Here is a 26,633-nt window from a genome sequence, read left to right on the forward strand (position 1 = left end):
ATAAAATATTAATTGATGCATGTATGTTTGAAAATTAATATTTAATTAAATAAATAAAATTATCTTCTAGATTGCAAATGTCACAACCTAGGTATACTCGATAAATGTTACAACCTAGTTATCTTTTAATATGAGAATGATAAATCAGATTTTTAGTCTTAATTTTTAGCATTTATAGTTAAATTTGAATTTTGTCCGGAGGAAAAGGCTAAAATTAAGAGCAAAAAGCTGCAAATCGAGATTAAAATTTGATTTGTCATTCTCTTATTGAAAAGAATTAAAAAAAATAAAAATAATATAAAATCACAATTTCATATAATCAGTACTCGTTTTAAACTCTACTACACTTAAGATATCATATTTTTTTTACTTTTTAACTTATCCAGACAGCAGCAGCATTCACTATCTTGTTTACAATAACTAAGCATGAATAATTCCCCGATCACAAAGCATCAACAAACAACAAATCGTACGGAAAAAAAAACAATGGGTTTCTACATGTACAACCGTAGTTTATTCCATCTTCTTAATAATTTTGAGATTCAAAGACGGGATAAAGCAAGAACTTGGTCTTCATGGTGTTGAGGCACTTCCTTTGTGTCTGTAATCTGGAAAGCTTTGGCCAAAGCTCTTAGTTGAAACTTTTGGATTTTGCCGGTTGAAGTTTTGGGCAATTCAGGTAGAAATTCCACCTTCTTTGGAACCATGAAATGGGGAAGGTTTTTACGGCAGAAAGCAATGATATCAGCTTCCTTCACATCTTCTTTTCTCCCAACTTCGTTCTCCCTCACCGCTAGAAAAGCACAGGGGCTCTCCCCCCACCGTGGGTGAGGCATTGCAACCACTGCTGCCTCTAGAACTCTTGGATGCCTGTAGAGAACCGACTCCAATTCAACGCTGCTGATGTTTTCGCCCCCGGAAATGATGACATCCTTTGATCTATCCTTAATTTCCAGGTATCCATCAGGATGTATAACGCCCACGTCACCCGTGATGAACCACCCGTTCTTGAAGGCCTTGGATGTAGTCTCTGGATCTTTTAAGTACCCTTTCATGATGCTGCTTCCACGGAGCACAATCTCCCCCATTGTTTTACCGTCATGCGGTACGCTTGTCATGGTTTTCATATTCTTCACATCTACATCCGCCAGTGTCAATACGCTGATCCCTTGCCGTGCCTTGAGCTTCGCCTGACTTTCCCGTGGAAGATTGTTCCACTTGGCTTGCCACTCGCACACCAAAGCCGGACCAGTGGCCTCCGTCAGACCATAGCCATGGGTGACGTGGAACCGGAGGAGTTCCATTTTCTCGAGTAGTGATGCCGGAGGCGGTGCACCGCCGGTGAGTACTTGCACGGTAGAGGTAAATTCGCGACGCTCATGCGGTTTGGCCTCGATGAGGATGTTGAAGACGATGGGTGCGCAACACATGTGGGTGACTTTGTGAGAAGCGATGTTTCGATACATGTCGTAGGCGGTGGTGTTGCGTAGGCAGACATTGGTCCCACCGCGTGCTGCGACTCCCCAAGTGAAGGTCCAACCGTTGCAGTGAAACATGGGAAGGGACCATAGATAGACAGGCTCGCTTCCCATTTCCCATCCCAAAATCAGACTTAAAGTACTGAGATATGCGCCTCTGTGACTGTAAACAACTCCTTTGGGTTCGGATGTAGTTCCGGATGTGTAGTTGAGGGAAATAGGATCCCACTCATCTTGGATTTCAGTGGGGACGAATCTTGGATTGCCCATGTGTATTAATTGCTCATATTCCAACTCACCTAGTCGGACACCTTTAGGGGAGTCAACGTCATCTATGACAATCACCAATGGAATAAAGGACTCGGGTGCTGCAGATGGTGACTGTGAGGTCTGATTTTGTTGTGAGTCAACCATCAGCAAGCGGAGAGCCTCGCGTGCCAGCGGCACATATTGGTAATCTACGAAAAACACCTTGGCCTCGGAGTGGCGGAGAATGGTGGCGACGTTCTTGGCATCTAGCCTGGTATTGATGGTGTTGAGTACGGCTCCAGCCATGGGAACAGCAAAATGCATCTCGTACATGGCTGGAATGTTGGGAGCCAGCACGGATATCTGCAAATGGGTGTTAGCTTCGTAATATTAAACAACGAAAAGAAATATGTGATAGAGTGACTGAAAGTATAAGAAAGAAACATACAACATCGTTTTTGAGGATGTTGAGGGAGAGGAGAGAGGAAGCAAGACAGCAGCAACGTTCATAGGTTTGGCGCCAGGTGAAACGAGTATTCTCGTAGATGATTGATGTGCGGTTAGCATAAGCAGAGCTGGCCCTTTTTAGAAATGTCAAGGGAGTGAGTGCCACATAATTTGCTTCGCACTTCCCAAGTTGATCCATGCTCTCTGCTAGATTTTGATCAGCAATTAATAGGAAGAAAGATGAGAGTATGGAAAGATTGGATTGCGGAAGAATTAAGATTGATAGTGATTTATATAGAGTGGAGGTGGTGATAAATAAATAAATAATAGAAGTGTGTTTCAAAGGGGAAGTTGATGGGGAAATTGCTTGCTCAGCCTTTTTCCCTTTTTTTTTTTCCTATAAAGAAATTGTTGAGTTAATGCAACCCAATACAATATTATTAGTTAATTTGGGTTTGGAATTTGTAAAAAGGGTTGTGGTCTGATCCACCCGAACTACCCTTTGCACGTTCACACATTACCCTGCACCAGCACTAGCACTCTTCCATGGATCCTTTCTAGTTTGTTGTTTTCCATGTGGGGGCTGCTTGACTTCATCACCAATGCAATGCCTTTTCTTTGTTTTGTTTTTTATTCCCTCAATCAAGCAATACAATACCGTTAAATTAAAACAAAAGAAAATTTCGTATAAAAAAATTGTCTTCTTAACTACGCATTACCAATAAAATAAAAATATGATCTATCAGCCCCCATTTTATCTTGGAGAATGAACAAAGAAATTTGCATCTTCGGATACAGAACAAAATCAACTCTTTTAATGGCCTTAAAATACTATAATCGATATCATTAAACACGTGACCTTGCTTACAGACCCAAGATATTCCGGTCTTTTTTCGGAATAAGATTCACAATTATAGGTCAGCCATGGAGAAAACCACAACATTTTTTGCAAGCTTAACTTTATGGCCATTAACTCAGCTTTGCACCCAAACGACTGAAATATAGCTCACGTATAACGCCTCAGGAATCTCTGAGAACGCCCCCACAACTCGCACTGCCACGATTCATCCACATTGAGCTCATTCTATTTCCTTTCCTTCTTTTTTGTTTCTTCGATTGACTCATAACCAATTATTTGTTAAGCAGTGGGTTATAAGGCTTAGGTTATTTATATAATTACACTAATCCTCTATATTAACACCAATTTTTAAATTTTGCAGGTCCATCAACCGAAGTGTTGCTGCCTCTGTGAATTAGGACCATTAGGCAACCGTTCATAGCACATTGACTTTTAACAGAGTATAAGAGACAAAACTTACATTGGAGAATGATACTTTCACTTGTTGTGAGATTGACCGGCTATCTAACGGATGTCAATTTGAATATTTCTCTCGAAAGAGTTGACTCTACTCATTGTTAGAAAAATAAATAAGAAAATTTGAAACAGAAGAATAAAAATAATATTAGTAAAATATGCTTTGAAACGTGTTACTTTTCTTAATGTTTTAATATGCCTCCAAGAAATAACAAAACCCTCAACACTTTAAGTAGAATAGTGAAAATGACTAATAGAAAAGTGTTTTATATAGATATCCGGTGACGAAGTCCGGGCGGGTTAGTAGGCGCCTGACCCCCCCTAAAATGAAATTTTTTTTCATTTAGACCCTTTTATAATTTATAAAATTTAAATTAGTAATAATTAGATCGCACTTTGTCCCCAAAAATGATAAAAATTTACTTTAATCCTTAAAAACTTATAAATATATAGACTATTAAAATGGTAAAATTGTATTTTTACTATCATAAAAATATACAATTTAATTTCGACCTCTCAAAAAAGTTTTCTGGCTTCGCCCCTGTAGATACCCAGTACATGTATATTTTCATAAGATACCCTTTCATAGACTTGTACTATTTTACAAAACTAGTTTGCATAAACAAGACAAATTTATATACAAAATTAGTTTTACAACGTTGTCTCACATTATTTGGAAAAAGAATGTAGAAAACTTATTTTCTCTCGGACTGGAATTATTAATTTTTGTTTCCTTCATGGTCGTACCTTGATCATCTATTTATGATCAATTAGCACATATTCTGTGAATGACCGAATGACATTAATGGAGTTCCAATGATCGACTGATCACATCCTGCTACTTTTCTTTTACCAGTGATTAAGTTGGTATTTTTAATCCTTTAATTTCCGAATGACATTTACAACTTCCATCATAGAAGTTCTAGTTGTATACATTGTAAAATGTGTGGATATATATTAATCATTTAAATTCCATTAATTTTACGTTGGAAGACAACGAAACATCCAAATACAAGTTTGCTTCCCAAAAATCAAAATGAGAACATAGTCTCCATGAAAGAGTATTCCCAAAAGCCAGAATCAAATACACACAATCAACAAATTTCAAAGAGCATTTGATGTTGCTATTAAAAGAAAATTTATCCATTTTAAATATATAAATAACATGAAATGAAATAAGATTTATGCAACCAAATGAAATATTCAATTCACTTACTTGCAATGAAAATAGGTGGTCAGACAAGCAATTTATAATTTTGGCTTCAAATTCGATCTTAAAACATTCGTTTTAGTGATAAACTATTATTTTCTCTTGCCCACCATTACAATTTCAAAATTAAATTTCATATGAAAAGCATATATTAAAACCTTAAATTTGTTAGAAAAGAAATAAGAAATTTCCGCACTCGAAGAAAAGTAACGTTAATAAAATATGATCGCTTGTAAAATAGTGTCGAAAATTATGGTTTGAAATCTTATTTTGTACACTGAATCCATAAATATTAAATGAAGGTAATTATAGACTTATTACATAGGTGAATTGAATTTTGCATATGTAATTTAGCTCAATTAGTGATTAATTAAGATTAAAAGACTAAATTGTAAAATTTAATCGCTATAGATTTTAATTAGGAAATAAATTAAGGTCTAAAATAACAATTAAATCATGTCAATGTGGGTGTTAGTGTTTGGTGATGTTAATAGTCAATTAACTAAATAAATTAAATTTAATTAAGTTGTAACAACCTATTTTTAGTGGTGTCAAAAACAATTGTTTTGGAACTTCACTTTCAATGATGGAGCCTGTAAATATTATTATTTAACATTTATGAGGTTAGTATAAAGTTTAATTAAGGTTTGATTCTTTAATTTTGTTGATCGAATAGTTAATTAATATATAAGGACTAAATTATAAAAGTGATTAAAGTTAATCGCTATGGGTTTTAATTAATTGAAGGATCAAATGAGCAAATTGACCATTTTAGATTGGTCAAACGGTGGTGGATGTATTATAATCCATTAGCTTTTGTTTAAATTAGATTAAAACCTTATTAATTAAAGTTTAGTTAAATAAATTATAACTAATTAATTTTAATTAAAGTATATATATTAAATGAAAAGAAAAACAAAGCCATTGTTATCATCTTCTCCATATTCACGAAACAAAAAGGAGAAAGAAGGGTTTCAACTTTCGATCATTAGTTCTTCATTTGGTAGGTGATTTTAAGTTTGTTTTTTGTTTTTGTTTTTTGGTAATTTTATATTTTTAAGATCTTGGAAGCTTAATTTAGTTAGTTCATATATCAATTTGTAAAACTGTTAAAATTTTTTAAAGTTTCCATTGTTGATTTCTTGAAATTATTGGAACTAAATTGTTAGATTTTAAGCTTAGAAGTGAAAAAGATTAGATTATAAAGTTAAATTACTAATTTTTGAACAAAGGGACAAAAGTGCATAAATTTTGAAATTGGTGTAATATTTATGTAATTATAGATAATAGAGGGCTATAGAAGTATGTAATGGAGATTGGTTTTAAAACCAAAGCTCAAATTTAAAAGATATGACTATATCGATTTTAGGGACTAAATTGAATAAATTGTAAAATGTGTATGATTTTGTACTTGAATGTGATTTGGATGAAATTTGATATTAAAATATTATTAAATTATTATTCATAGCTAAAAAGGACACAAGATCGTTGAAAGGGAAAGGAAAGGCGAAAGTCGACGGTCGACGACAAGTGACTCGAGCTTTCAGTTTGTATTTTTATGACCCAAAACCAATTTAGTTACTGTATATCTGTGATATACTATATTATATAATATTGATGTAAGCTAATAATAGTTATTAAGTGAAATGTTATGGTTGGAATATGAATATTGAGACATAGACTAAATTGAATAGAATAAAAATTTGTTTGATTTAACTGATACAAGAAATTTGTATGCAATTGAGCTGAAATATGTTATATTACATGATGAATTGATGTTGAATTTGTTGGAAAAAGTCTGGCTTGAAAACAATTTTCTTGCACAGTGAAAAATTAAAATTTTGAAAATTGATCCGATTTGTGATATTTATAGCAATAAATATCACAAAATCATACCTACGTTTTTGGATAAGCGGATTCTTGACATTTTTCGACTTTCAACCAAATGATATTTTTTGCTATTCTCGTACCACGAACTCCTTCAAATGTGGGCTTGAATAAATTGAATCAAAACACAGAACTATAAAAAATTTCCTCTCTTTTATTTAGGGTGAAAATATAAATTCTCTCTTTTTTAATAGAAACCAGTAGAATTGTTATTTTGGAAAAATATATTTGATAGTTGAAAATAAATTGTCTCTTTTTTCGGCAGAGTAACAATCTCTTAAAATTGTGTAAATAGCTCTACCGGTGTCATCTATTTATAGAGACAGAAGATAGAACTCTTGTTGAATTGTAGAGATTACGAGTACTTCCTTGACCTTTTTAACCTAGTACTCTGTAATGTAATCCAACTCGATTCAGTTTTTCTATTTCCCAAAATATACTTTTTATCCCTATTTTACCCTTAGTAAAATTTTCTCTTCCCTATTTTATCCCTAGTAAAATTTTGACGATTTTACCCCCGATAAATTTTAACGATTTTACTCTCAATAAAATTTTGACAATTTTACCCCTAGTAAAATTTTGAGAAAATATGTTCAATATTTCACAACTCAACACGTTCATTGTGACCTAATGGTTTATTTTCATTTTCGGGCTTCAAATTGCTCAAAAACATAAACTCATTTTTCCTATCATTTTTAAGTAATCCATATAGAATTGTAAATAAATCATTTCCATTTTCATTTTGGAAACCTACATTCATTTCCAAATTATTCTATTTTTTCCATTTCGGAAAAAAACTATAAACATTTCTGAATGTTTTTCCATTTCTCTTTTCCTATTCATTCTATTCATTTCTATTCAAACTTGCAATTCATTTCTAGTTTCAACGAGCTAACGGAGGGACTGATTGAACATATGTAATTAAGGCACAAATGATTTATAATTAATTTCTAGCTTTTCGCCTATTAATTATAAACTCATTTAGTCATGAATTCATTCCAGTATAGTATCATACTGAGCTCTTCCTAACGACATACTATTACGAAAACAACTACTCAGTGCTCGTCCAATGACCTTGTGATAAGTGTGTTACTCTCATAAGATATCCTTGATCTCTTTGGGATAATATTCACTCTCCCAATATGATCCTATTTTATCTCATGATAACCATTACAATTTACTTTATGAAAAGTCAATTACTATCGAATAGTAATCGAGCCATTCATCAATAAGACGAATGACTCGTGGCCAAGTTTATTTTTCATCAACCATGTAATGCTAACGAGAGGATATCATTTACCCATATCTCGGGCTATGAATTTCAATATTGTGAATGACACTACATACCGCAGAAGTCATACACTCAATGCACTAGCTTTCGGTTCCTTATCCATTCTAACTTAGACTTTTACTTACATCAAAGTGTACGAGTAACACATACATAGCCCGTCATCCATTCAGGATTTGGGCATGTCACAGTATGAGTGTCACAAGTGAATAAATCCATAAATGGATTCAGGATCTATTCTGCTTGGGTCTTGTCTGGTGTACTGTTAGTCTAGTTAGTCATGTCTATGTCTTTACCTTCTGGGAGGCATCCGTTTCGATGCCCAAGACAATGCATATCCTCAATTGGACTTGATAGGAAACATATTAGTCTTTCAATTGGTTTGCCCATTTCAATTAGACTAAAGACATGTTTATGTTCATCTACTAATACAAGCTGTCTTTCTGTATTACGATTCAACCATGTAATATCGCTTAGTATTAGTTAGACAACCAATGAGCAACATTTGCTTCCATTTTGTTTTGCGTGCAAAAACCATTTGAGGATAATAATACAAAGTATTAATGTAATTCATGAATAAATTTATGAAACAATCTGTTCGAAAAATTACTAGTGTTTTTAGAAGAATATACTACACTTAGGGCACTAGACCCAACATAATTGAGAATGGTGGGACGTGAATTGAACTGTGTGATGATATTGCAAATTGGATACTCTATTAACTGTATAGTTCTATACTTTGGGATAGATGATGATACATTACGATATTAGTTGAGATGTAGATTGACTAATCTTGAAAATCTGAGTCAGGTTAACAAGAATATATCAATGTGTTTTGTGATTAAAATGCAATCAAATTATTGTAATCATATGATATCGTATGTAAATCAAATTAAATCGAGCCTTGAGGCTCAAAACAGATTCAAAAGAGTCAAAAGATTCCAATAATGAATGAAACAATTGATATTAGAAGTGGTAAATCGGAAATAGAACTGATAAGGGAATGTTTTGATATTTATAAGTTTAAAATGTTGTTATTATAAGCATAATGAAATGTCTATATAGATTGTATTGAAATGGGATGAATTGGTGTCAGTTTTGTACACTATGTTTATATTGAAGATGTAAAGCTTGATAACTACAAATTTAAGTATATAGTAGATATGAACACATAGCTATAAATGTTTACTTGGGGTAGAATTCTTAATGATAATATTACATACTTGAATTATAAGAAATACCACTGAGCGATTTGCTCAGCATATGATTTGTTTTTTGCTCATAAGTTAGGTTCGATTCAGGTGTCAAAAACATCGACCTTAGCATCCAAGAAACACTCTCAAACTCAACAAAGTTTGTTTGTTTCCAACTTTTGTTTATATTTGGCATGTATACCTATAGGTTATGTATGCCCCAAACTCGATCCTTAAAGAGGACCCAAGATTGGTGTGTCGTTGCTTTAAAATCTTTTCCTTTAAACTTGTATAGGCGTGGTCTTCATAAAAATAAAGTTCAAATAAATATGAGTTGTAAATTCTTTATAAAATTGAAGATAAATAATGTTATACATTTGCAAGGAAAATGAAAAACATATAAGCTTCACTGAAAGCCCTTAAAATCATATTTGGCGTAACCTATTTTTAACTATAGTGTCGTGTACATATACATATAATTAGACAAACATTAATCATTTAAAGTAAATAATTTGATATTTTGGAAAAACATTATCACTTCATTGAGGTTTCATTGAATCAACGGTTTCAAAAGAATAAATTTAAAATACAAAATTCATTCTTCAAAATGGCACTTTCTTGACACCACCCCCATGCCATGCATAATACAAAATACTTAGAAATCTCACAGAACATATGTCATTTGGTGTAGTCTTCGAAAAGTCTCTCACTTTGTTAGCATTCCTAAAAAAGAAAGGTAACTAAATAAGTTCAAAGAACTTAGTGAGTTCCAAAGCAAACATATCAATAGCTATATATAATACCAATAAACCTTTCCAACTCAACAAGTCATACAGTTCGCCCGTTGGCGAATACCATACACAAACACTATTCCTTTGGCGCATACACTACACTCATACGACCATGTAGACAACCTTATTCATGCTAGCCACACCCAAGTCCATGACCAAGCCTTAGCATTCATTTTATTAACGATGCGAAGGAGTCTCAACGGTGACCATTAGTTCGCGAACTAGTTTAATTAACGGTTTTATTTAAATTTTGGATTATTTTAAAAGTTTTGTAATTTATGGACTCTCTCGACTGTTGGTTTTAATTTCGAGATTTTGAAATGGTCTAGATTGTTATTATTCTGCGACTTTTAACAAAACGATTTACGAAAACAATGGTTTTTACGCAAACAAATAATTTACCGAAAACACAAGCTTGGATTTCAAATATAACGATTTCTAACTTCCGTTGCAATATAAGTTTTATTGTAGTAGTAGACTATCGACGTTTTCCTTAAGAAATGGGTAGAATTAACGTGTCTTATAAAACGTGGACTCTCTTTTAGTAACAAATTATTCGGGAAATTTCAACATGGTAAAATTGGTTTCAAAACCCTTCTTCATAACATTCTCAGATTTGACCATAACGCCTAGGTTGGGTTTGGGGTGTTACACATCTTTTCTTATTTAATTTTCTTTTTAATTACCAAATTATTAAATTAACCTTTTAAAATCATTAAAATTTCATTAAAACCTTGTCCATAACTATCCACTAACTCATTAAATGGTATATTTACCATTCAAGTCCTTTAATTTAAGATTTCAAAGCTATTGGATCCTTTTAACTAGTAGAACTCACCTTTTATCCTTTTACGATTTAGTCATTTTCACCTAATTAACCATTTAAACATTAAAATTTCTTAACGAAATTTTAATACGACCTTAATATAATTATGTAAACATTAAAATAATAAAATAATAATAATTTACTCGTCAGAATTGTGGTCCCGAAACCATTGTTTCTGACACCTCTGAAAATGGGTTGTTACATCTACCACATATATAACATTATCTCACTTATTGTAATTCGACAAGTGTCACTTGAATTAGAGTTTGTCCTACTTTATGATCTACAGATTCTGAGAGAAACATAAATGAGAATCCAATATAATAATTATCTGACTAGACTATCTAATTGATTCCTAACCATATTACTTAACAACTTAACTAACACAATACTCAAACAAATAGGACGCAATATACCTTTGGCATTAACTTAAATTATAATTACCCTTTTTATTTTCTAAAATCTTCCTCTTCTCATAGCAAGGCATTCTGAAATAAATCTTTACTTATAATCCAGACGATTTCTATACACCCAATCTATATGCTAGAAGAGACAATTAGGCGGATAACACTTCGCTGAACAAATTATTTTACAACTATCCACCAAAACCTCGAACTCGCCAAAACTGGGGTGTTACATTAGATATCTCAGAGGGACCATTGATATGAGGTTATTTTATTCAGATGATTTAAAATCTCTATTAGTCGGCTATCTTGATGCTGGATATTTATCGGATCCACATAAAGGTCGATATCAAACGAGATATTTATTTATATATGGATGTATTGTCATATCATGGTGGTCAACAAAGCAAAAATTAGTTGCCGCCTCCTTAAATCATGTAAAAATAATTGCAATACATGAGGCAAGTCGAGAGAGTGTTTGGCTAAGGTTATTGACCCAACATATCCAGAAGATATGTAATTTTTCTTTACAAGAAAAGATGCTAACTCTCTTATACGGAGACAATGCAACATATATAGCTCAATTGAAGGATGGTTACATCAAAGGTGATAGAACGAAATATATTTCACCAAAATTATTCTTCACTCATGATTGTAGAGGCCCAATTTAGTTCGGACCCAAACAGAAACAAAACAAAAAATAATAAAATAATAAAAATACAATCCAAAGTCCAATAAAAAAGGGGGTCCATTTACAATAAATATGGCCCAATATGCTAGAAGTAAAAATGATTCAAATAACACAAACCCTAAGGCCCAAAAGAGCGTAAACTTTTCATAAAGCCAGAAACCCTAGGGTCTAGGGTTTCTGGCACTGCACCCACGTCAGGCCTCTCATCCCAAGGTCTGCCTTTGCGACCGTCATCATCAACCACTACCTGTAAAAAAGAGAAAAAAAAGACAGAAGAAGAAGCGCAACAAGACGCAATAAACAGTATGAAACAATAGAAAAAATAGAAAAATAATAGTGTAAATTGGATATAAAAAAGCCTAAAAAACATATTGTAAAAGGTTGGTTTTTGAAAAAAAAGAAATCGAAAAGGAGACAATCAGAAGAAATATAAAAAACTCATAATAGTTTTAACCAAAGGTATTTTTCTTTTGCATATTTATTTTCTTTTAAAAATATATCATATATATAAAGAGAATACGAGAGGTTTTACCTAAACCGCTGTCGCCAAAGTCTCCCCTGGCCTAGAAGGCTACCGAACCCGTGGTGGTTCGCTGAAAGCCTTGTTAGGGATGACTAGAAACCGAAAGGTTTCTTAAGGTTTTTTTAGGGTTTTAGCATTTTGTTTCAAATCATTTTTTTAAAAAGAAGGTTAAAAGTTTTAAAAAAGGGGATCTGAGGGAAAGGCTGAAATAGGGCCTTTTTTCTCTCTTCGGCCACCGGAGGCGACGGCTGCGGTTGTCGATGACTGGTTGCCACGGTGGCCCACGGCGGGCTTTCGACGACTCCATAGTTAGACCCTTGGGATGTGTTTCAGAGAAAATATGGCAAATGGGAGTTTCTTTTTAAAACACACTGGAAATGAATTTTTTTCTGAAATATTTTACTTTTATAGACCCCAAAACGGTGACGTTTTGGGACTGGCTTCAGATGCCTAAAACGGCGTCGTTTTGACGCAACCCAAATATTTGACTCATTTATTCAGCAGGATCCACGTGTTTGCGTGAAAGGGTTTATTTGTATTCCTAGTCTTTCCGCTTTTAGGCCCCTTTTTAATTCGATCCTATTTTCACTTTTTTTAAATTATACCTTCTGATTTTAATTCATTTTCATTTTAGCCCTTATACCGTTGACCCCTCAATAAATAACACGTGCACTATTTTGGATTAATTGTCTTCAGGATCCCTAGACTTTTGCGTCGCATTTTAATTTAGCCCTTTTTTATTTTTTTTCATTTAGGAATTATATTTTATTGGACTATCAATTTAGTCCTTTATTTCCTATCTCTTTAATTATTTTGCAATTTATGGTTTAATTTTCATTGTAATCCCTTATTTGATTAATTTTGCCTCTTTATTTACTATATTATTTATTTTAATATTTAAAATTTATGTTATTCGTATTTCCTTTCATTTATATATTGTATTTTATGCTATCCTTGTTATTATTATGTACTCGTATTATTAGTATGATAATAGCTACGATATGATTATCGTTATTATTTTTTAAAACCAATATTTTATTATTATCCTAGTTGTATTATTATTTACCAACATGTCTTATTTTTACCTTTATTTTATTTTATTTCATTTTACTTTTTACCTTAATATCATCATTTCATTTTTATCCACACAACTATTTCATTTTATTTTGCTATCATCATCACATAGGTCATATTACAATGTATTTATCAATTTTTTTTACCATGTTTGAATAAGTTAAATGCACATCACCTTAAGTGTTACGTTCGTTTTTTCGCACGATGCATAAAAAAGGAAAATTTTTAAACCGAGGCAATGTTCGTTATTTTTGGAATTAGAAGAGTCGTGCTCCTAACTTACGGGATATGACGTCTTTCTAAAACCAAAATAATTGAATATCTATTTCAAAAATATAAAAACGAGATTCAAGTAACGATCAAATGGCGTTTATTCTTGATTTCGAGTATTTAAGGCATTGTGTCCTAACTTAAGAGATATGATCCTTCCTTCTCGATTAACTTGAAATAAGCTTTTTTCATACAAATTAATTTAGTAATGCCTCAATACAAAAAGGGATCATGTTTTAAACTCCCTTCAAATTTTCAATTCTCGACACTAAGACATTAAGTAATCAACTAGGTACCAATTTTGGGCGTCACGAGGGTGCTAATCCTTCTTCGTGTAAACTGACTCCTGAACCCATTTCTTGAATTTTGTAGACCAAAAATCATTGTTTTAGTAAATCAAACATTTTATTAAAACAATCAAATTACGAAGTGATTCGATCACACCTCATAAAAAGGATTGGTGGCGACTCCCGTTTTCATTTTTTATTATATAAAAGTCAATTTCAAAAAAAAAGGTTTCGACAATGATATTGAGAAAAAATAGTGATATAAAATTTCAACAAATTCGTTCTAGTGATAATTTAATAGATCTTTTTACCAAGGCATTGTCAACTTCAACGTTTGAAAGACTATTACACAAGACTGGAATGCATCTACTCAAAGATTTAATGTGATGTTGCCATTAGGGGGACTATGACCGCCTCCAAACGCGCGAACGTTTAGAGTAAAAATCATGTAAATAAAAAAAATATATAATTAAGTGTGGTATCTGCAAATGACTAAGGAAATTTGTAATATACTTTTGTGTTACAACAGAACACCTGTAAGTATTCCAAGGATCGTACCCAAGGGATTACAAATTAGAGAATTTTATTATTAAATCAATTACAGAAAATAATAACTAATCTAATCGAGTCACGAATTAGTAGTGTGAATCCAAATTAAAAAATTGAATAAATTAATTAAACTAAGTTAACCTAAAGGAACTTCCTATTCCTAGTGTCAACAATGCGAGCTCTCAGCCTATAATCAATTAAATTCCTAATTATCTAATTAAGTCATTAATTATCCTTAATTGAGTCTTTAAAACCCTTAGCTGGAATACCCATTAGGTCTCATCTTCACTAATGATTACCACATACGTCACCCTTCCAATCTCTTCCTAGACATACGGTTCTCCATTAGGTCTCACCGCTTGACACAAATTTATACTCGACAGGATACCCTTCCGATCCCACCTGTTTAGGTATTCTATTTGGGGCATCACTCTTTAGTATAATAAGTACTATTGAATAAAAACCTAATTTTGGATAAATAATAACTCAATCAATTAATCGGGTTTATGATCAAACCATGCCAGATATAAATAAAGCACAAGAATTTATCATAATATTCATACAAACGTTAATTGATCAGGTTAACGAAATATAAATAAAATAATAAAAGCAAAGGATAAAGAAATTTCTCATGAATAAATATATAAGCGTAGTTCTGGAGTAATCTCCGCTTGTAATCGTCTTCACATCAAAATAGAAAAGATTCCAACTACGGGAACATAAAAAGAAAACTAAAATTGAAAACTAATTAAAATTTTTTTTATCACATCCAACCTCTTTTATGAGGTTATAAAGTAGTTTAAATAGGCAAACATTAGGGTGCTAGAAGCCTAAAATACCCCTAGAGTGATTAGGGTTTAATTAAGGAAAATAGCCATAAGCGGTCGTCCAAACTTTAGCTGAATATTTCCAAATTTCATCGTGATGTCAGGAAAGCCCTCGTCACAACGTCGCCATCCAAGATACGACTGAATCTTTCCAAAGTTCATCGTGTCATCGTGACGTGGGAGAAGCCCTCATCACGACGTGGAGTCTTTTTCAGCCCTGGCAGCTTCGAAGTTTTGTGTTGCGACACAGACCCCCTGTGTCGCGACAAAGCTGTTGCCCTTTGTGCTCTTTGGCCTGAAATGGCACCCTACACACTTAAATAGCCTATTAGTCATTCTCGAGGCCTGAGTTGGCCTAATGGGTCGTCAAAATACTAAAAAGTGCGTAAAAATGCATATTTTGCAATAATTTGAATTTAGACTAATAAAATAAAAAATGGAATAATTAAACACAAAATTGCTAAAAAACAAGCTAGTTAAGTGCCGAAAAGTACCTAAATTGCCACTACAATTTGTGGTAGGTCAGAATCCAAAACACGTTGCACTTTTTTCCTTTAGCCAAGGTATTGTCTCACTGGGTTTTCCTGGTAAAGGTTTTTAACGAGGCAGTCGGTAATAATAGATTATGTACTATTTTCTTTTATTAGGTTTTTATCGCATAGGGTTTTTCCTAATAAATTTTTTTACGACACTTTCATTTATGGACATCCAAGGGGAGTGTTGTAAATCCATTGATAAATGAATGTCCATAATCCCCTCAAATTTATCCTATTGTAACCCCTAAAGAATGAATGTTCATAACCCCTAAATTCATTATCTTGTAACTCATAAATCATTTATAGAGTACCTTAATGTGGTTCTTAATGCTTTGTAACTTACGGTACTTGAAGCCCTATAAATAGAGAGCATGTACAAGCTTATTGTATCCTAAGTGAAAGTTGAATTATCGTTTCATTTCTTTATCTTTCTTTCTCTCTTTATCTTTGTATTCTTCTTTTAGTTTTATAGTAGTTACAATTTTTTCTTTCTTTTCTTTTGACATGAAAACATCATGGGTAAATTTCAATTCCAATCCTTCTACTTTTTAAATTATAAGAGTAATTAAATTTTAATTTGATCCCCATATTTTGCACAAATTTGAGATTTAATCTATATACTTTAATTTTAGCATAATTTAATACATCAACTTTTATAATGTCTTTAGTTAATTTAAATATTTTATTCTAATTAATAATGATGTGCATTTTAAGAATAATTTGTATAATTAAAATTCTTTATTAAATTCAGGTTCGTTAAAATATTATTTTTTATTACATGGATGCCAAGTTTATTTTATATTTTTTCAAAATTCTACATCAGCACAAAAAAAAATCTAACGGTGTTAAGAAATAGACCTAAATTCTTAAATTCAAAAATAAAGAGATTAAATTCTGAAAATAAAAATATGTAGATTAAATTCTAAATATATGAAGAGTAAAAAGCGAATATCAACTTTTAAATTTTTAAACTATATTTTAATTAATCCAACCAAAGCGTAAATCAAACTCCGCATTACAATTTTAAACTTAAATACGTAATTATTTCAATTAAATATTCTTAAAACTGCCACAACCATTCTAGTTTTATATAATAAAAATTCACTCCTCTAAATCTATCTGCTTAAACTAACTACTATTAATAGCCAAAAGAAAGCGGTCTTATTCGCGTAATTTCTTAAATTAGAAACTTTTGTTTATTTATAATAAAAATACTTTTATTCTAAAAATAAAATATTTATTTTCATTTACTTGGTGCATGAGACAAATTCTAATACTATTATAATACATTCTCATTTGATTTTAATGTCACTAGATTTAAACACATCAACTAGTTAAATTTTACTATTACTTGTTGTACTTTGTGAAAATTGTAGATGTAGTTTTATACCTTTATTTGATCAATATTAGTCATTGTACTTATTGAGTTTGCCACTTTTAGTTCCTATATTTTAAAATTTTAAAATTTTAGTCCTCACTCAAATGATATCAATTAAATCATTTTGGTTAAATTCAATTACTAGTATTGTACTATACGCAGTTATAGATTTAGTCTATTTTCTCCAAATGAATATTCCAAGGTCCCTATACTTTTCAAATTTTGAATTTTCAATCTTGATGCAAATGACTATTGTTAATCCATTAACTGGACTTTTAGTGAGTAATATGTAGAAATGATAAGTGATATGATATTATACACATGATAATATGTTTAGCGATCGGATTTTAGAAATAGGAAAGCTTTACTTAATGAATTTAATAGTTCTTGTTTGGTGGGGATTGAAATTTTAAAATTTGGAGAGTATAGAGACTAAAATTATGAAATAAAAGTACAAAGATTTAGAAATAAATCTATAACTTTTGCAAAGTATAGGGACTAATCGTAGAATTTAACCAAAAATTGTCATATCAAATTATAAGACAGAGATAATATATCTATACTAAGTGTTTGATTGAATTGATATCACGGGTCAATTAGGCACCAACTTGATTAGAAAAATTACGAAAATGTATTTGAAGATATTTTAGTCTTTTATTTAAAAGATCAATAAAATTTGCATATGGTTGAATCTAAACTGTGTTATTTACATTAATAAAACTTTAACTTTATCATTAAAGTAAAACTTTTACTTTGATTTTTATATATTTTAATTTTATTATGCACACCTTTTACCCCTATCAATTGTAAATATATACTTCTATTTAAGCCTTTGATTGAGTTGTATAACGAGTCATCCAAGTACCAATTCGGTTAGTAAAATTGTGAAAATATTTTTCCGTAATTAAAATAAGTTATATTATTCTATGGTATTTTAATTTTTTTTGGTTAAAAAGTCAATCAAAATTAATTATTTGGTGAGATTTGAATATATGATTTTAACTTCAATAAAACATAAAATTTACCACTAAACCCAAGTTTTTTTTAAAATAAAACCCTAAACTTTATTTTAATATAATATTTACATTGTAATTGTATAATGCATACTTTATTACCTCCAATTATATTTATATTATTATTTAAGCCCATAGCTGAGTTCGTGTCACGAGTCAACTGGACACCAACTTAGTTATGAAATTTACGAAAAATGTCTTTTTATAATTAAAAATAATTCATATTATTTGAGGGACCTTTAATCTTTTTATTTAAAAAAACAATAAAAATTACATGTTATGGGATCTAAACTCATGCTATTTACTTGATAAAACATTAATTTTACAATTGAACTAAACTTTATTTTAATATAATATTTACTATTTAATTGTATTGTGCATATTTTATAACCTCCATCAATTATATATTTATACTATTATTTAATACCCTAAGCGAGTTAGTGTCACGAGTCAACTCGACACCAACTTGGTTAAAGAAATTATAAAATATCATTTTTCATTAAAATAAATTATATTATTTAAGGATACTTTAGTCTTTTTATTTTAGAAAAATCAATAAAAATATGCATATGGTGAAATTTGAACCCACACCAATTAAATTAGTAAAACTTTAAATTTACCACTCAACCAAAATTTCATTTTAATGTTTTTCATACATTTTCATTTTAACATGCACAATTTATTACCTTCATTAGTTGTATATATTAATTAGTTTCAAATCATATATTTCATTATTTAATATATGTTATTTTCAAACACACCTCTGTAGTTTCTACATGTATACACGTTTGATGGAGTTTCTAGTATTATTAATGTTGTCGATTGAGCTAGTGTCACAAGTCAAATTGACACTAACTCAAGATTGATGACAACACCGTGATAAATAATTGTAGTGAATCTCATATTCTTAATATAATGTATTTATGTGTCTAAGTTTTATTTTACTCACAATTTAATCTATTTTTTCATTTTAATATTGTACACATGTCATGTGTTATTATTAGTTAGTTTCAAATCATATGTTTCATTATTTTGTATGTTATTTTCAAACTAACATTGATGTTCTATGTACGTAGTTTCCATACGCATATGTCACTGGCCAAAGTTTAAAGCTAGTGACCATCGCACCAAATGCATTCAATGGAGGTCTATTGTTTAGATGGAGATTATTTGGCCCGCAAGAACTAGCCCGATTCAAGAAGATGTTGGAGAAATATGTCAGATTGAAGCCTGGTTGGCCCGATAATGAAGATATGGCAACTTAGGCTAATTTGGTAACTAATCTTAGAAGATTGAGGGAATCATATCTTGTAAAGATTAGATTAGATTTAATATGATATATATTGCAAATCCCTAAAATCAAGGATATGGTTAACCTCGTCCGTCGATGTAAACGTATCTTAACCATCGATTTTGGGGGAGCTCAACTACAAATAGAGAGCCTCCCCCCTCATTTGTACTCACTTTATTCATTGTTTCATTATTCTTTGTGAATAAGATAATATTGAGAGCATTTACTCAAACACTTTGTGTACACTTTGTGTGCACTCTTTCTATTATTCTTTGTAGCTTCTTTTGGCATAAATCGCTTCCGCTCTTCAACTTGGTGCCTTGGAGGAGTTCTTAAGGAATCCTCATTTGAGTAAAGGTTAACTTAGATGAGTTTGGATGAACGGGTTGCCTAAGGCCGCATGGATCGCAAGACGAAAGATCTAGTCCGGTGACAAGTGGTATCAGAGCTATTGGCTTAAAGGCACCGTTGGGATGTCAAAAGAAGAGCTTGAACAAAGGAGGGCCAGAAAGTTTTTGAGGGAGATGCTGTCAACTGTTGAGGAACACGTGGGCAAACTTAAGGAGTCTATAGAGGATGCAAAAGAGTTAGACAATGCGCTTGGGGAAAACATTGAGGACTTGAGGGAGCAGTTCAAGAACTTTGTGACCTTGTGTCTCACTTTCTAGAGGGATAGCGTGCAAGAGTTGCTAGATTCCTAAAGGAAGAAGATGACGGAGAGGAATGATGCTCTCGAAGCCATGGTGAAGGCTTTGAAGGAGGAAACAATGGCCTCTTGGCTTTGAGCACAATAATAAAGGAGCTCGAGGGAGATCTGACCTTGTGCCAAGCAATCGTGGGGAAAGGAATGTCAAGTGCAGCACTCAATAACGAGGATATCCCAAAGTCAAAAGAGTTTGTGGGGATAAGGTTTGCATGCGATGTAGACAATTTCTTGTGAAAGATGAAAAACTATTTCCGTACCAAAGGCATCGTAGATGATGCGGTTAAGGTAAACACTACTTCAATATTTCTTACTAATATTGCACTTTTATGGTAGCGAGACAGGACCACAGATAAAAGGAAATGTGAGATAGAGACGTGGCAAGAGCTTCAATATGAGTTGAAGGGACAGTTTTACCTAGAATTTACCGAGGAAGAAGCTCAGGCAAAGTTGCAAGGGATAACACAACGGGGCACAGTGGGGGAGTATGTTCGAGAGTTCAAAGAACTCATGCTTCAAGTTTTAGATGTGATCGAGAAAGCAGCATTACTTGCTTTTCAAAATGGATTGAAGCCATGAGTCAGACAGGAGGTAGAACAAAAAGGTGTCCAAAAGCTGTCGGAAGACATGACGGTAGTAGAGTCCGTGGTCAATTTTGGTCTAGGAAAAGACAAGTTTGGGTCTTCCAAGTCCGAGGAAAGAGGCGTATGTGAAAAGGATCACAAGAAAAATGTTATTGATGGCAATGGCAACAGCGACAATAGTGGTAATGGAAAACCACGAGTTGGGAAGAAAAAACCCAAAGAGGAAAAGGGACAAGTTGAAATGCTTTCTCTGTGATGGTGCACACATGTTGAAGAAATGTCTGAAGAAATTCGTGCTTAAAGAGATGCCAGTGGGTAAGACCTTGGTACTTGGTTCAAGCACCAGGGGTGTCGAAACCAAGGAGGCCGAAAGTGAGAAGAAGCCAGTGGATTGCTTTTTATGCCATGGTCCACATAGGTTGCGGAAGTGTCTAAGGAAGTCTGTCATCGAAGGGAATGATGGAGTAGACAAGGAGCCCAAGAAGCTTGGTTCGAGCAAGGGAAAAGTTGAAGCCAATAAGGCAAATAGGAGCAAAAAGAAGCGAGTTAAGTGCTTCTTGTGTTGTGGTCCGCATAAGTTGCGAAACTATCCAAAGCAAACTGTAGTCAAAGGCAACGTCTGAGCTTGGTAAGTCATCAGAGGGGCCTCCACCCAAGGAAGATGTGAGTTTTTCATCGAACTTAGAGGGAAAAGTTACAATGAAAATAGTGAAGCTGAGACCAATAAGACTCAAATTGAGTGAAGCGTCGGAGCTAGTCGAGTCATCGACAAGGCTTCCACCTATGGGAGAGGAGGGTGGTGCATCGATCTTCAAGGGAAAAGAAGTGATGCAAGTGGGACAGTTGACCCTAGTAAATGTAAAGGTATATTCTAAAAACTTTGATAGTGTGTTGCATTTTAACTTGTTGACTTGGCAAGAACGTAGGGGCCCTTTCGAAGTTCTTGAGCAAAGAGGCCGAGAGACTGTGGGCAAAGCGAAGCCAAGTGTTGTGAATTAAAAGGAATCTGTTCGAATCAAGTTAGAATGTGGGTAAGAGAGTGACATAACTTCTTGTCATCAAGATGTACAAACGTTTAAGACGTTTCTAGTTAAGAAGCGACGTAAGTCGAGGCAAAAGTCCCGAAGAAAGGGAAAAGCTAAGGCTTCGAGACGAGACCGAGGCGAATTAAGTCAGTGCCATTCGGAAGTCGCAACGAGGACGTTGTGAGAATGGGTGGGGGAGAATGTCATAGTCGCGGTTCAAAGCCCGTGACCATCGCACCAAATGCATCCAATGGAGGTCTATTGTTTAGATGGGAATCATTTGGCCCGCAAAAACCGGCCCGATTCAAGAAGCTATTGAAAAAACCTATCAAATTGAAGCCTGGTTAGCCCGATAATAAAGATATGACAACTTAGACTAATTTGGTAACTAATTTTAGAAGATTGAGGGAATCATATCTTGTAAAGATTAGATTAGGTTTGATATAACATATCTTGTAAATCCCTAAAGTCAATGGCTATGGTTAATCTCGTCTGTCGATGTAAACATATCTTGATCATCGATTTTGGGGAGCTCACCTATAAATAGAGAGCCTCCCCCTTATTTGTACTCATTCCATTCATTGTTTCATTATTCTTTGTGAATAAGAGAATATTGAGAGCAGTTACTCGAACACTCTTTTGGCATAAATCGCTTCCGTTCTTTAACTTGGTGCCTTGGAGTAGTTCTTAAGGAATCCTCACTTGAGTAAAGGCTGACTTAGACGAGTTTAGACGAATGGATCGCCTAAGGTCATACGGTTCGCGAGACGAAAGATCTAACCCCGTGACACATACGCGTCTAATAGAATTTTTAGTATTAATAATGTTGATTGAGTTAGTGTCATAAATTGTATATATTAACACCATGGTAAACAATTGTGTTCATTTAATATCTTAATATGAATTTAATCTAATTTTTATATTAATATCATACATATTTCATGTGTTATTATTAATTAGTTTCGAACCATATGTTCCATTATTTATTATATATTATTTTAAACAATCTCTTATATTTTAAATAGGTAATTTCTAGTATTAATAAAACTTATATTTTAAATAATAATAATAACAAAGTTATTTAAAACATTTTGATTACGAAGAAACGAGGATAGTACAAGAAAAGCTTTTGTGGATGGCGTGGCTAATTAACAAATAAATCCATTTAGTAAACACTGATTCAAAATTGGAGAAGCTTAGTTACATTGATGCTTCCTATAGTGAAAGTAGTTGATTGGTGGTGGTAAATTATTTGGGGGTGGGAGTTGTTATGAAGCTTTTGCTGGGACTTACAAATTATCGTGCTTTCAAAATGTTGCTTTAGCCCCTATCCATGGTGGCCGACCAAGATTTCGCACATCACTAGGAAAATGCAAAGCAAATTGTCCCTCCCTCTTTTTACAAAGAAATTGAAGGTTGGAAAGACATTGAAAGTGACAGTGAACAGTGTAGCTTTCAATCTTGAGGAAAGAATGATGGTGAGACGTAGTTTATTTGTGGATTCCTCCTCTATTTTAGTTATTTTTTTTTTGGATTAAATAGTTTCTTTATTTTAATTTGATACAAAAGTGAAGAATCTAATTTAATCGGATGATATTGTTAACCTTGTCATCATAACCCACAATTTATATATACAAAATTAGTAAAATTAACATTTCAATTTTGTAAAATATGAAAAATTAAATTTTAATAAAATTAAAATATAAAAAAAACTAGGTTTAACAAATAGAGCATTTGGAAAAGGACAAAAGAAAATGTGTTGCTTTAACCAATAGAGCATGTATTAGATATGCTGAAGGATACTGTTAGCTCATTTTCTCTTTAGAATTCATAAAGTAATAAGATGAAGAGTTATGTTTTGCCCCACCACGAGTTACAAACTTTGGACTATAACCACACTTACTAACTTTTTCTACATGACTGACTGACTCATCCATCAGACCCATACCATTACACTTTGACTCCCTGACCTCGGATCTTTCTTTTAACTTTTTGGTAAATATATACAGTAATACTTAAATTTTCTTTTAATGTTTAATTATACCTAAATTTAAAAATCATAAGTTAATTTAGTACCTTTTTAAGTGCATGGCTAATACTGTTAAAATATATTAATATAGTGCTAACGCAGCACCAATGACTAATAATATAAAAACACGTAATAGGTTCACATTTTTGTCATATGTCACTATACTATTGATCATCAATACTAAATTAACATATTTTAACACTGTTAGTCCAACATCTAAAAGAGTATCATTTTAATTTATAATTTTAAATAAACTCAAAAATTTTAAATACCAAATAAATATAAATTAATAAATTCAAATACATCTATATATGTTAACTTTTCTCACACAAAAACAGTAAAATTATCAATCTTTCAAGCCGGCAGCCATTTGGATCAATTTTTAAATCTAAATTTCTAAATATGTTTACTTACAATTAGTATAAAATAGTAACAAATATGAAATTAAATCATATAAGAATAGTGTAACATAAAAGTAAAAAATAAACTCATTCTACAATAATTGGTGTGAAATTTCCCTGTCTGCATCATCACCGCATTTAGGCTCTCCACTACACCTATGGACAGGAACGCAGCAGTCAGCACCCATCTTATCTTTCTCTATCCAAATTAATTTTATAAAATTCCGTACCAATTTGTCTTATTAATTATTAAAATCATGTTATTTATTATTAATTATTAATTATTAATTATTAAAATCATGTTAATTGATATTTCTGGGTTCAGTATCATTTTTTATGCTCAAATTCTATTTGCGATCATAGCGATTTACTTCAGCAAAGCTCCATTACTTGACTCTCCTATTCCAGCTTAAATTCCAATTAAGCTTTTATATTAATAAAAACAATGAAAATTTTTAGAATATGAAACAATAATAAAACTAAAATACCTTACCCAACAGTATATAATAAAATTAAATACTTCTAAATATAAAAAAGGTCTTAAATACTTAACATATTTAAGTATACATATCAAGGATTAAAAATTCTATATAAAATAAAATAATTAAAACATCTTAGATTATGCACATCCACAATTAAATGTGTTTATGGGTAGGATATAGGTCGGGTTTAAGTATTATATTAACATTCTTTATTTTTGCCCAAATCCGCTTAAAATATGAGTCTAAAATTTTGCCTACACCCATCCATATTATTTTTAATTTAATATTTAATATTTTAATATTTTTCATTTATTAAATTTATTAAATATTTATATTATAGTATTATATATTATTATAGCTTTATTTTTATGTATTATAAATTATAATATATATATATATATACAATAATATAATCTATTATAAACATAGAAAACGGATTGGATTTGACCATTGAATATTTAAGTCTAAGCCTAGCTCATATTTTAAATGAATTTTTTTAGCCTAATATTTTTATTAAACCCTCCTAAATTTTGAGATGAATTTATGCGTATAAAAATTTTAATTGAGCAATTATGAAATGGAAGCCAAATTTTTAAAAATAAAAATACTAGTAATTAAATTAAAAATAAAATTTATTAGTAATTAATTAAGTAGGATATTAAAAATAGTACATGACTAAATTCATAGTGACCAAAACAAGTGAAAATTAATTTAGAATTTTGCAATGCCTTAAGAAGTAATAGAACCAAGGACTAAATATCAAATAAACCATGTTTGATAATAGTTAGTGGCCATGGATAATCTCAACCGTTCATGCCCATTATTATTATTATTAACTTTACATGGTTACCATTAGATCTAATGTTATTTAGTTTAATTATTTTGTTAATTGAATGTATAAATAGTTTAGGTAATGGGAAATAGAAAAAAAAAAAAAAAGAGGTTGTCATCTTCACCAATTCTCTTCTTCCCAACCGATTCTAAAAGAGAAAGAAATCAAGCTTAACATTCTTCCATGGCCGGCCACATTTTCTAAGGTAAGCGATTTTCTCAAAAAATTTTATAGATTTTTCAAGTGTGAATCACGGTTGAGTTAACCCATTAGTTAGTTTTTGCTATTGTTAATATTAATTCAAATTTCCATTAAAGAAATTTTAAGATAGTTGAACTCAGAAACAAGAAATTGATGATAGATTAAGCTTGATTAGGTGAAGATTAAGATAGAAATACAGTGGGTTAGCTTGAAATATAGCTAGATTAAAGCTTAAGGCTTTAAGATCATTATTGAGTTTTAGGGACTAAATTATAAAGAATGAAAGCTATTTGAAAGAAATGTATGGATTAACAATTTGATGTCCTTAGAGAATAAATGTTGTTGAGTATGACTCATATTTCAATCAAATTTAAGAGATAATCTTTCAGTTAAACTCTATTTATTTGCTTCAATCAAACATTGATTAGTCTAGATTATTTTATTATTATTATTTTACCTACGAATTTAGCCTATAAATAGGCTATTTCACAACATTAGAAAAGACACCCATTAAAAGATTAGAACTCATAACACTTTTGGAGAATTTTGTGTTTACGTTTTGAGGGTTCTTTGTTTTTGGGTTTCGGGATTTAGTTTTTATCTCAATCTTTTGTACTATTCGTTCTTTTGTCATTATAGTAAAATTATCTTTACCCATGATTTTTTATCCTCTTTGGAGGGGTTTTTCCATGTCAAATTAGTGTGTTCAATTTCTTAATTTTTTCTGCTATTTTTTACTTATTTGTTGCTTAATTGGGTCGATCCCCAACAAATGATATCAAAGTTAGTTCAATTTTCGTAGATCAACCCGTTCAAAGATGACAAAAACAAGGTTTGACATTGAGAAAT

General features: G+C 31.7%; 1 protein-coding gene across 1 annotated transcript; it reads right to left on the reverse strand.

The window, feature by feature from the left end:
• Positions 1-293: 293 nt before the first annotated feature.
• On the reverse strand, positions 294-2,450 carry LOC105803655 (trans-cinnamate:CoA ligase, peroxisomal). Its single transcript, XM_012635995.2, has 2 exons — positions 2,176-2,450; positions 294-2,090 (listed from the first exon to the last, which is right to left on the reverse strand). Exons 1-2 carry the CDS (start codon positions 2,371-2,373, stop codon positions 543-545), a joined length of 1,746 nt encoding a protein of 581 aa, XP_012491449.1. The 5' UTR covers positions 2,374-2,450; the 3' UTR covers positions 294-542.
• Positions 2,451-26,633: the final 24,183 nt, after the last annotated feature.

This window comes from Gossypium raimondii, chromosome 11, assembly GCF_025698545.1.
Source record: "Gossypium raimondii isolate GPD5lz chromosome 11, ASM2569854v1, whole genome shotgun sequence".
Taxonomy (NCBI): domain Eukaryota; kingdom Viridiplantae; phylum Streptophyta; class Magnoliopsida; order Malvales; family Malvaceae; genus Gossypium; species Gossypium raimondii.

Coding starts and splice junctions, on each gene's coding strand:
- LOC105803655 (XM_012635995.2), bottom strand. CDS start 2,373: ATGGATCAACTTGGGAAGTGCGAAGCAAATTATGTGGCACTCACTCCC. Junction 2,091..2,175: donor ACATCCTCAAAAACGATGTT/GTATGTTTCTTT, acceptor ACCCATTTGCAG/ATATCCGTGCTGGCTCCCAA.